General features: G+C 55.2%; 1 protein-coding gene across 3 annotated transcripts in view; it reads left to right on the top strand.

Moving 5' to 3' along the window:
- The window catches only part of LMO1 (LIM domain only 1), a 40,896-nt gene that overhangs the window by 23,977 nt on the left and 4,603 nt on the right, over positions 1–12,316 (top strand). For all 3 annotated transcript variants that reach the window (XM_025848410.2, XM_025848408.2, XM_025848411.2), the window contains one exon: positions 12,087–12,300. In XM_025848410.2, the coding sequence (XP_025704195.1) occupies positions 12,087–12,300 (214 nt within the window). The remainder of the gene's footprint in view (positions 1–12,086; positions 12,301–12,316) is intronic.

Raw genomic sequence — 12,316 nt, forward strand, 5'->3', positions numbered from 1 at the left:
GGCTTCATCCACTGGTGCCCCATAAGCCTCCTCAACCAGGTTGGGAGGTCGACAGGGATCTGGCCCACACAGGCCTTGCCTTCAGCTTCTCTCAGCCAGGTCTACAAAGGCGGGTGGAGCAGCCCCCAGGATCTCAACAGGAAGCCTCAGGCAGGCACCCCAGAGGTGCCTGTCCTTGTGACCTTGGGGGCGGAGCGCTTGTCCTCCCTTCCCTCGGCCAGCCGGTGGCCAGCAGATAAGTTCTGGATGCTTCGAGAAGGAAGCAGAACCCAGCATCTGGCTAGGCTGAGCCTGCCTGGAGGGTCCCCTCCTTGTGTCTGGAGAACACATTTAAAAGTTTGAATTCAAAATTGATTTTGAAGGGCCCTAATCTCTGATCCCCTGGCGCTCACGGTGTGTCTGCAGCTCCTGCCAGACTCTCGTTTTCTGGTTCAGCGCGTTGGTGCTCACGTCCCTGATGGCTGTGAAATTGAGACTCGTCTGAGAGTCCATGCCCTCCTCCTCCTCTGCGGAGATTGCAGGCCCCTTGGGAGCCCTGTTTTGTTAGATGGGTGACGTGGGCTTTGCGGGTGCCCAGGGAGCAGCTGAGTTGCTGTCTGGGGAACACAGCTTCCAGACGCTTTCCCGCTGATTCCCCACAGCTGTGCAGCTCCAAGCAGCATCCTGTCAAGGGGCCTGGGGGCTTGCTTCAGCAGCCCAGGATAGGATGGGTGTTTGGCGGAGGCTGCAGATGAGAAAGGCTTGGGCCTGGGGTTCTTCTGTAGTAACCTTCGGGGGTTTTTTTCTTCCCACTGGCCCCCAGAGGCTCAGACTTGGCTGGGAGGGGGGAGTGGTCACACCCCTAAGCCAAAAGGACCCTCAGGTGGGGAGTAGGGGAGGCTAGGTCTGTGCCAGGGGAGGTGGGGTGTCCAGGCCACAGGCACAAAGGGAAAGACTGAGCTGCTGACGTTACACCGATGACTGAACTTCGTGGGCTCTCCCTCCACCCCCTGAGGGTTGGGCTGGAGTATTTATGTGCAAAGGGACATTCAGAGGGGGACTTCATTCCTCACAGGTCTCCAGGGGTTGAAGAAGAGGATTGCTGTCCCTTGATCTAAGGGGTAGAGGGTTTATATTTGCAAAAGAGCTGTCATTTCTCAGTTGGAGCTCTGGGCGGGGCCTCTCATAATTCCAGATTGAGGATGGCAGGACCTAGGCACTGCCACAGTTAGCTCTGCTTTGGTAGAGCCACAGAGTTATAGATGCCTAGCGGGGTGTGGCATGGGGCAGCAACAAGCCCAATTAAGGCTCCCATCTCCGGGGAGCCTGCCTAGCTGCATCAGTCCCCTCTGGCCAGCAGACTTTTACCAATAATATCTGGATAGATTCTGCTCAGTCTCTTTATTCATTAACTGAACTGATAGTTAAAAAGGGCTCAGTGCTAGAGACACAGTGGATGAATAAGACAGGACTCCCAAAATAGGCCTTTGTGGCACTTTCATTCTCATGAGAGAGACCGATCATTTGTTGTAAGTACAATCACACAAAAAAGTAAAACAATTACAAATTATGTTTAAAAACTCAGAAGGGGGCGCCTGGGTGGCTCAGTTGGTTGGGCGACTGCCTTCGGCTCAGGTCATGATCCTGGAGTCCCGGGATCGAGTCCCACATCGGGCTCCCTGCTCGGCGGGGAGTCTGCTTCTCCCTCTGACTCTCCTCCCTTTCATGCTCTCTGTCTCTCATTCTCTCTCTCTCAAATAAATAAATAAAATCTTTAAAAAAAAATAAAATTAAAAAAAAAAATAAAAAAAAAAATAAAAACTCAGAAGGAAGTGACCAGGGAGTCATTTCAGTAAGGAAATAGGTGATTGAGGAAAGCCTTTCTGAGGAGGTGACATTTAAGCTGAAGTCCGAGGATGAGAAGGAGCCAGCCACATGAAGAGGCAGAGAAGGGTATTCTGGGAAGAGAGGGGGGAGACAGCATGTGCAAAGGCCCTGAGGCAGGAGGGAGATCTGGAATGTGGCTGGCACACAGTATGGGAGGTGGAGGCAGGGGCCAGACCGCATGAGGATATCATAGGCTTGTTGAAGAGGGTGGATGTTATTCTCAGCCCACTGGAAGTTATGGAAGGGTTTCAAGCTGAGCAGTGACCTGACCTACTTTGTTTTGGAACATTTCTGTAGCTGCTATGTGAAGAATGGATTGTAGCTAGTAGACATGAGAGGCTGGTAGGGAGCTATGCTGATAGTGTGGTGAAAGATGGTGGTGGCTCTGGAAATGGACGTGAGAGGCAGGCCGGGGAGTGGCAATCAGCAGGCGAGAGGGAGTGAGGATGATGGAAGATCTGAGGGTGACCCTGAGTCTCTGGCCTGAACATCTGGGTGGGTGACAGTGTTAGTGTGATGAAGGGGAGCCTGGGGTACGGGGACAGGAGCCGGGTTTTGGGGAGGAGAGGTAGAGTCCCGTTTTGGACCTATTGCTTTTGAGGTGTGTCTGGGACTTATAGAAACAACCAGAGAACTGGAAGAGAATGCCTGCAGTTGGCTGAAGCATCATTCCCCTGACAGACTCCAAAGAACACCTGCAGCTTCTAACGTTTCTAAGTCCCCCTCACTGAAGAAAGGCAGAAACAGCGTGTCTCTGGAGAGCAGGTTCCATTTGCACCTGCTCTAGCGCATCGTCCAGGCCCCTGCAAGGTCTAGACTAGGTCCCCTAAAGCCACCACCAGACAGCAGGCTGTGCTGGGTTTGGCTTCCCCTCAACAGTGAGGGCCAGTGAGATGTGTGAGGAAACTCCTCAGCCCCTTCAACTCCAGACACTCGAGGGTCCCTGCAGGGTCAGGCTTTAGGACACATCATTCCAAAAGAGGTTTGAGCCCCCAAAACGTGCTGCAAAAATACACCTTCATAGGAAATGGCTCCTCTGGGGGGCGCTGGGGCCCAGAGGCCTGTCCTGTCCTGATGTAACACACAAGGGGCCTTTAGACCTTTCTTCTTTTGCAGGGACCAGATTGGGTCCAAACAGAAGTTCACTTTCCCCACTGCTTAGGAAAAAGATGATGCCATTCTGCGAGCAGGAAGGGGGTGGGGCCAGCTGCCTGGGTCCCAAGCCCCCGCTTGGCCACTCCCAGCCTGGCCCTTGGGCAGGTTGTGTGATTTCTCTGACCTCCGGGTCATCGGGAAGATGAGAGTTAGAGAATGTAAAGCACTGGGCACAGAGTAGGCAATAAAGGCTACTGTCATGCATTTGGACGTGACCATAGCAGCTGCAGATGTATGGGGACAGCATTGGATGGTGCTTCCGCCTGCCCTGCTGTGGCGGACTGTGGAAACTGGAAGGGACCTAACACTTCAGAGAAGGCAATTATTGCTGGACCTCCTTTCAGCTGCTTACCCTGAGCTGGGCCCCACTCTAGGTCCCCCTCCCTCCCCTCTTCCCTCATTCACACACCAGCCCCTGGCTGTTGATTGAGGGCCCCCCCAGCAATTGGGGTCTGAGTCTGGAGCCCCCAGCCTTCCCCTCACAGCTCGGCCCACCCCCCTGAGGACATGTGCCGTCTCAAGGCTTCTTTGTCCCTCTCCTGGCTGCGATGCAAACATCTTAGGTCTGGCTCTACACGGCCCTTCTGGTCCCCATCCCCTTTCTGGCCCCGCCTTGAAGCCCTTCCAAGGTCCCACAGCTATAGCTTCTGTGGGACCGCCAGCTGAGCAGAAGTGGCCTGTGACCCACCAGACCATGTGGACTGTGCCCTGCCTGGGCCATCATTTCTCCTGTTCTTAACCCAGGCCCTGCTCGAGACATGCCCCCGGCCCTCACCCCAGATCATCTGGCATCGAGGCCACACACAGGGACCCAGACGCCGCCCCAGTGAGCCTTCCTCAACCCGTCTGTGGCGAGAAGCCATGGGGCGTGGGCTGGATGAGAACCTGATCTCCAGAGTCCACCAGGGGGGGCTTCAGTCCCTGTCCTGCGGCCTCCTAGCTATGTGACCTTGGGTAAGGGCTTGAACCTCCCTAGGCCTCTGCTTCCTCGTCTGTTGAATGGGGGTCATCATTAGGACGCCAGAGTGAATCTGAGGATTCCCTGAGATCACGGGTGTTGTGAGTGCTGGGTAAATGGTGGGTTTTATGAAGAGGCGTCCAAAGTCCTGGCCGAGGGGTGCCCATCTCAGTTCTTTATTTTTTTCTTGGAGGGGTAACGTGTATGCAGTAAAATGCACATGTCTCAAATGTTCAGTCCAATGAGCTTCTGCGTTTACGTGCACCCCTTTAAACACCACCCAGATCAAGACTGGGACATTTCCAGTTCTTCACCGGGCTTCCTCACACCTCCTGCCAGGTGATAATACACACCATTATTCTGACATTTCTCAGCGCAGATCAGTTTTGCCTGTTTGGGTAATACGTATAAATAGAATTATACAGTATATACCTTTGTGTCTGGCTTCTTTCAACATTAGTCCATCTGATTCATCCATGTTGTAGGTGTATCTGTGATTCCGTCTTTTTCGGGGCTGTGTGTTATTCCATTGTGTGACTGCACGATAGTGTATTATCCATTTTACTGCTGATGGGCATTTGTGGTGTTTGCATTTGGGGCTGTTATGAAGAAAACTGCTCTGGACATCCTTGTACATCCCCTCAAGTGGGCATAAGCTGTCATTGCTGGTGGGGGTAAACCTAGGAAGAGAATACTTGGATCATAAGACATAGCTCATTTTTCTTAGCTGATTTTTTTTAAAGATTTATTTGTCAGAAAGAGAGAATGAGAGAGGATGAGAGAGAGCATACAAGCAGGGGGAGCAGCAGGCAGAGGGAGAGGGAGAAGCAGCCTCCCCGCTGAGCAAGGAGCCTGAAGCGGGATTCGATCCCAGGACCCTGAGCCAAAGGCAGATACTTAACCGATTGAGCCACTCAGTCGTCCCTTAGCTGATTTTTTTAAGTCACTATATCAAATAGTGTACTTCATGTCCATACATTGTACTTCGTGTCCATTCATTTAATCCTCAGAATAACTCTTTAAAGTGGGCTGTCCTCATTTAGCAGGTAGGGAAATTGAGGCAGAGCTGGGAAGGGATGGAGCCAAAGTTCAAGCCAAGGCCGTCTGTCTGCAGGGCCCACAGTCTTTGTGTCTACACCGCCTGCCTCTTCTCCCAGACCCCCTTGAGGGGCAGTGCCAGAGCCAAAGGGGCCAGTCCTCCAGTGAGCTGGCCGCCACCCCCAGCATCCCTCCCCTGGCCCAGTGGGGAGTTGGAGGCCATGGGAGCCTGACTCTTCTCCCTCATCTCACGGAATGAGCACACCACCTGCGAAGGGGTGCGCCGAGGGGTGGTAATGAACGTGCTCTAGGGGGCTGTAGCCTCGCGTTTCAACAGTTGTTCTCGTTGGCTTTTGATTCCAAATGAGTAGGAAATGCTATTAGTTCAGGCCTCGCCTGCCGCATGGCAAGGCCCTGGGATAGGAGTGCAGTGAGACGAGAAATTGTGGAGATAAAACTGGTGTGAAATGGAGGCCTTCTCACAAGGCTGGATGTGTCCGTGCGAAATGAAGTTACTTCTGAGAAAACGAGATTTAAAGAGATTCTGCAGAATTAGATTACACTTTCAAATTTCCTTATTAAACAGGATTGATGCCATGGAGGGGCTGCTGGCTGGCTCTGTTTGGGACCCTACTCTGCTAGCCCCAGGCGCGGGCCCACGTGGGCACAAACACCTTGCAGGTTGGCCGCGACCCAGATTCCCAAAGACCACAGACCCCACCCCACCCCCAGCGGCTGGAGAGGGGATGAAATGTGTGGGGCTGCCTTTCTGGAGAAGCACCAGAGCTCCCATGGGTCATCTCGAGTAAAACCCAGGGGCTCTCGCTCTTTCATTTCCTTGGGAAGGTGGTGTTGAGAACAGGGGCACCAGGCCTCTTACTCGTGGGTTTTGCTCAAATCAGAGCTCGATTTTGAGCTATGATCTACTTTCTGGAAATGTTGTTTTTTTGAAAGGCAGTAAAGGTGCATGTGACTGCTTGTGCATAGATCTGTGTAATGAGCACGCCCATCACGCGTGCGCTCGGATGCATGGATGTGTCTGAGCACTGTGCTGGGTTGTGGAATAAACAACACAGTCCGCCCTCTCGTGGACCCAGCCCTACGTGCGTGTGATTACATGTCCCCACACAAGTATCCGTGCGCTGCTGTGCACACTTGCAGACGAGTCCTGCGTCTGTGTTGCTCTCTGTTTTAACGCCTCCCTCCTGGGTCCGTGAGCACAGGAGGTTCCCGGCACACCGCCTGACTGCATAGCCGATCAAGCCAGTGCTTGGGCCCTGGAGACAGATGGCCAGGATTCAAATCCCAGCTCTGTCCCGTACTAACGCTGTGACCCCTGACAGGTTGGAACCTTCCTTAGGTCTCAGTTTTCCCGTTGGTAAAATGGGAATAATAATAATGTATCTATCTCACAAGGCCACTGTGAGCCAAGCACTAAGAAGCTGAGCCCTCCTAGCGCAGTCAGCCTTATCTCCCGGCAAGTTGCCCTTAGCCCTGGGGGAGCCCAGCTTCTGCCCTGGGTGGCCGTGCTGTGGTGTGTCGAGACAGGCTTAGGAGCACTACTGAGACACAGAGATGACGAGAAATGCCAAGGTGACACCCTCCTGCAGCCCCCGAAGGAGCCTGCCCTGAGCTGCCACAGTGATCTCTTCCCACCTGCTTGCCGGTCAGCCAGGCGGGGCTGCTTCCTTCTATGCACGTCCGCCTTGACCACGGGACCGCCCTTTGGGTCACGCTGGACTCGAGCCGGTGCCTGTGTGACTTTAACCAGGGTAGCACATTCAAAATCTGTGTATTTGCCTCAAAGTTCGTGATCGTCACTATTTGAGGGACCTGAGATGGGGCTGTGACTAAGGTCATCCCTTCCCCTGTGCCAGATGGGGTGACACTAATCAGAGGTAACTGTTGACTGCCGGGTCCAGTCAGTCCTGAGCACGTCACATAGATTTACTCCCTTATTCCTCATGGCAACTCTATGAGATGTGGACTGTTTTCATACTCATTTTACAATAAAGAAAACTGAAGCACAGAGGAATTAAAGTCACACCATCAAATGTGTCACAAACCCAAATTGAAGGGTACTCCATAACTGGCCTGTATCCTTCAAAAATGCTAGTGTCTTGAAACACAAAGAGAAGCTTAGGAATTCTTCTAGATTTAAGTAGACTAAACTTGACAAGTGAATGCAGTGCATGATATGTTATTTTGCCATAAAGGGTATTATTATTGGGGGAATCGGTCAGATCTGAATGAAGTCTGTAGGTAATAGTGTTAGATCAATGATAATTTCCTGGTGTTGTTAATTGTACTGTGGCTAAGTGAGAGAATGTCCTTGCTTTTAGGAAATACACATCAAAGTATTTAGGAGTGTAAGCCTTCCTGTCTGAACCCAACTCGCAAATGAGTCAGGAACAAAATTATAGGTAGATGTATAGAGAAGGATAAAGCAAATATGGTAAAATGTTTCTATTTAGGAAATCTAGGCAAAAGGTGTGCAGGAATTCTTTCTATTTTGCAACTTCTCTGAAGGTTTGAAATTGTGTCAAGATAAAAAGTTACAGGAAAAAGGAAACAAGGGTCAGAACAGGGGGAGGGCATCCTGGGATGCATATTAATAATAGTCCCCAGTCCCCGTGTCAGTCCCCCCTGGAAGCCAGACTCGGCTGTGGCTTCATAAGCATGACCTTGTTCTGCCCTCGCCACCATCTGTGTGAAAAGAGACTTTGTTGGCTCCCATTTCACAGAAGCAAGTCAGAAAGATGAGGGATTTGCGCCAGGCCCTCCAGCTCCTTGGGGCAGCGCTCAGGCTGGAAAGCAGGCTCTCGGAGTTCAGCTCCGGGCGCTGCGCCTCACCCCCACTGCTGACCCTGAGTTTGGGTGGAGAGTGGGATGGGTGGGGCAAGGCATTTCTTCCTGGGGCCGTGGTGGAGGTCAGGCGCCGGGACAGAAGCTGACCGGTCCATTTGCAGGATGGAGAGGGCTATTATCCCAGGATTCTGCAGGGACCAGATCCCGCAGTGCCAAGCAGGACAAAATGGCACGTGGGAGGGGGCCCCGGACCTCGGATACCAGCTGGAGCAACCAGTGGTGGCCACGTGGCGCAGGGCATAGCTGGGAGTGACCCGGGGCTGGGTGGGGTGGGCATTCTCGGGTGGAGGACTGGCTTTGGAGGAGCTTGTGGGAGGCAGCAGGAGTGCTCCCCAGCCGGGCTCAGCCTGCTGTCCAAGCTGGAGGGAGGCATCAGGGGGACTGGGAGCCAGGGGGGGCTTGGCACGACCGATATGGGGGGCAGTGTGGTCTGGGGTAGCTGGGCAGAGATTGCTGAGGACATGAGTCTGGCCGGGCAGACCCCTTGGTGGGGGGGTCCAAGTGAAGAGGAGGGCTTCTCTCCTGGCTGGAGGGTGGGTGCAGAAGAGCCGAATGACCTCTGGCAGTCCCTCCTGGTCGCTGGGACTGTCTGGCTCTTCCCCAGATTAAAGAGCTGAGGGTTTGAGTGTCTGGCAGCCAGATGAGTCAGACTGGGAGGCTGCTTCCTGCTCCTATCAGCTTGCCTGACATAGAGGCAGGCTAGGGGTTTGGCCTATCTCCCCTCAAATGGCATCCCCCCCCCCACATACCCTGAGATCGAGGGCGAACACACGGGCTATGTGAACCGGTTATTTTGCCGGGTCCTGTGTGTTTCTGAGCGTGTGCTTGCGCGTGCGGGCAGGCTCAAACATCATCCATTGTAAAATATCAGTGTTTTCATGGGTGAGTAGTAATTACTGGGTAATGCTTTAAAACCTTTCCTGAAGGAGTGCAAAGCTGTTTTTTTCCTAAAGTCAGGAGTACATTAAAAGGATTACCATGTAGATTTGATTTTTAGATAACACTAAAATGGATCCCAAATGGACTTCAGCAAAGGGATGCTATCTCCTTAATGGAAAGTGCATGGCCCAAGGCTCAGCTCCCAGAGCCAGGCAGGGGAGGGAGGGAGGGAAGAGGTGTCTGCAGGGCTGACTGGCGGGCTGGGTGGGGGCTGGGGAGGCAGGGCAGGGAGGGCGAGCCCTGACCCTCTGGGGAACATCTCACTCCCATTTGGGAAACAGGAGACCAGAGATGCCCCCTTTAAACCTCCTTGCCTTTCCAGGAGTGTTTTCAGGTCTCCTGAACCAGCCCGGTGAGAGAGCAAACACAGTGTGGGTGCCCAGTAAAGAGCAAGGGGTGAGTCAGACTTCTCCCAGGACCTCAGCCTTTCCAGGCAGAGAGAGCCCAAGGTCCCCGTATGCTCCGGGAGCTCCTTAGCCAGGCTAGCACTGGAGGTCTGTGCCTCGGTGGACATCAGACACTGTTTGGCAGAAGCCTTGTGGCTTCTTAAGAGTTCTCCAGGGCCCAGGAAGCAGAGTTCCCAGGCCTTGCGGAGCCCGGCGGTGTGCCAGAGCCAGCCCAGGCACAGGCAGGACGCAGGGGACCTGGGCTAGCTTGTGGCTTCGCTCCTCACGGCCTCCCTGGGTCCTGTAGGTTCCAGGCCGGGCCAGCTAGGGCTACAGACCACAACTCTGCGGGCTCTGCATCCGGGCGTGCTGGGGCCTGAGCTCAGAAGGCCAGCCTGGCCAGGAGCCATGCCAGACGGAAGACGGAGCGGGACAGACACTTCTGGTGCTGGGGTCCCTCCTCATTTCGGTGTATAACTTAGTGGATCCGGTGTATCCCCTGCGTGTGGACATTCTAGTTACTCACACACCTCCTGCTACTGATAGCACAAGGCTAGAGCCCTGGGTGGGGGGGGGGGGGGGGAGTCGGGCCTGCTGCCTGTTCAGGTACCAAGGGGAAAACCAGCCTTGGCGGGGCTCTCCTAGAGGCCAGGCCTGAGATTTTCCAAGTTGGTGCGTGTGCTTATAGCTATGCAGGCTGGGTGCTCCCTCCACGGGACCCAGGGACAGTAGTTCCCCCCCCGCCCGGGACCCACAGACCTCCCCACATCCAGCTCTCCTGACCCTTCCCCTGTTTGCTCACAGCCAGTTCCTCCCTGTACGCCTGGCCTTGGAAGGAACCCTTCAGAGCCCCCTTAGGTCTCAGGGATGCCCGCTCCCCAGCTGGCTTCCATGGCCTCAACTCTGTGACCAGACTGGGCCCTGCCGGAGGAGACAAGGCAGGCCTGAGGACATAGTCATCCTCAGCACCCTCACTCTCTCAGATCAATTAACCTTTAGAGCTGCATTAAGGAAATTCGGCGGCAAGCGTCCCAGCTAACAGACCCCAGCGGGGTCTGGAGCAAGGAGGTAGGAGAGAGTCCCCTGCTGGCCAGTGCTGCCTCCCCTCTGCTGTCACCTGTCCTGCTCCTGGGCCCTAGAGGGCCCCTTCCCCAAGAGAGGTCTGAAGAGGCAGCAAGGCACAGGAGCGGGGAGGGCCCCCTGAGCCAGCTGGATGATGAGTGGCTTGCACTAGACCTGACCTTCAGAACTTCTGTGCCTCAGTTTCCCCATCCTTCCTTGGTGCATTTGCCCGGAAGAGCTCTCAGGGCCCTTCTGACCTGATATCTGTGGATTCTAAGACTGAGGCCCTTTGGAGGCTGACTCTCTTCTGACATCTGAGGAGGGTCAGACACCAGGAGGAGGGAAAGGGAAGGAAGCAGCTCAAACTCTTGGCGGAGGGCAGTGAGCAGAGGCAGGGATGGGGGGGTACCAAGGAGTGGGAGCTGAACCCAGAGCCCTAGAGAGTGCTGGGGTCCCTTGGAGAGGAGGGGGCCAGGAGGAGGGCAGACTTCACGGGCTTGGTGGAGAGCCAGGGAGGCAGGAAGAGGTGGGCTGTTCCCTCCAGAGAGGACTCCTCCATGCTCCCGAGCCTTGGTCAGGGAAGGCGCACACCCCACCCGCACTGCCTTCACGAGCGGTTCTCAGGCAACTCCTACAGGTACCCCCACCTGCCCCCATCCTGGGTCTGGACTCTGAGGCTCCCTGCATTTCCCTCCAAGCAGTCTTCACCACATTCAAGCCTCAGGGCTCCACATCGGATGTGCAGACTCAGGATGACCTCTGTTCCCACCTCCTCCACAACTGTTGCTCCCTGCGATCACTCCTTGTGGCCCCAAGGGCAGGGGCTAGGAGCCTGAGCCTCTGTGCACATGCCCGCACGTGACTGCACGCTCTGCCTGTGTGCATGGGGTGTGCATGAGTGCACACACTTGCCTGCTGGGAGGTCAGCTTCTCCTTCCAGTAAACTCCATGCTGAAATTCTTACCCTTTGTATTTTTTCTTATATGTCAAGAAGCATGCATGCGCCCTGGGAGGGGGCCCAGGGCTCAGAGACCCGTGTCCTGGTGGGAGGAGCAAGGATTCAGAGACTCAGAACCTCCCCACCCTCAGGCCAGGGCAGGTAGGAAGTTTGAATCAAGCTAGAAGCATTCCTGGGGAGAGTCCCCGGGAGGCCAGGCCAGGCTCCGCTGCCTTCCTGCACACTCCCGCCAGGAGACCCAGAGCTCCCGCGCCCCACTTGCTTCCTGATCCCGCCACAGTTCTACATGAGTAAACCAAGAGGCTGTAGCCTGACTTTTGAGGGTAAAATGGTCCATGGCACAAACTATGTCAGGAAGTCTTGAGGTAGCAAAAAGATCGGGGAGTTCTAGTGGACCCAAGCCCGTTGTGAGATTCGGTTCTTGGGGCCACTGGGAGAGCCAGTCAGATGGTGGCAGCCTGTGGAGAGTTTCAGGCCTCCTGTCGAGCAGGCCCCACAGAAGGCAGTGGTGGGTGGGGAGAAACAGCTCAGGGGGGACTGTGGGCCTTGGGGCTACATGCGTGCTGTGCAGCCAAGCAGATGCGAGATTCGAGATGCAGGGCTCCGCAGTCTGCCTACAGCTTCTGGAAGGACCTTCGCAGGCCAGGGGAACAGCCTGTGCCCTGCAGCTCAAAGGCCAGGACCTGGGGCCAGGTGGGGAGCTTGCTGGGGAGCAAGTGAGGACTCTGGGAACCCCCACCCTGGAGGGGGCAACAGGGAGCAGCAGTGGGCTCCCATTCCTCGAGGGATGGGCCCTGAGGCCCGGAGCCACAGAGTCCCTCCCGCGTCCATCTGTCTGTCGTCTGTCCACCCACAGGCGTGCCGATGCTCTCCGTCCAGCCCAAAGGCAAGCAGAAGGGCTGTGCGGGCTGCAACCGCAAGATCAAGGACCGCTACCTGCTGAAGGCGCTGGACAAGTACTGGCATGAGGACTGCCTCAAGTGTGCCTGCTGTGACTGCCGCCTGGGGGAGGTGGGCTCCACCCTCTACACCAAGGCCAACCTCATCCTATGCCGGCGCGACTACCTGAGGTGCGCCTCCCGCCGG

This window comes from Callorhinus ursinus, unplaced genomic scaffold (assembly GCF_003265705.2).
Source record: "Callorhinus ursinus isolate GAN/ISIS: 27379988/994484 unplaced genomic scaffold, GSC_fseal_2.0 scaffold49, whole genome shotgun sequence".
Classification (NCBI taxonomy): domain Eukaryota; kingdom Metazoa; phylum Chordata; class Mammalia; order Carnivora; family Otariidae; genus Callorhinus; species Callorhinus ursinus.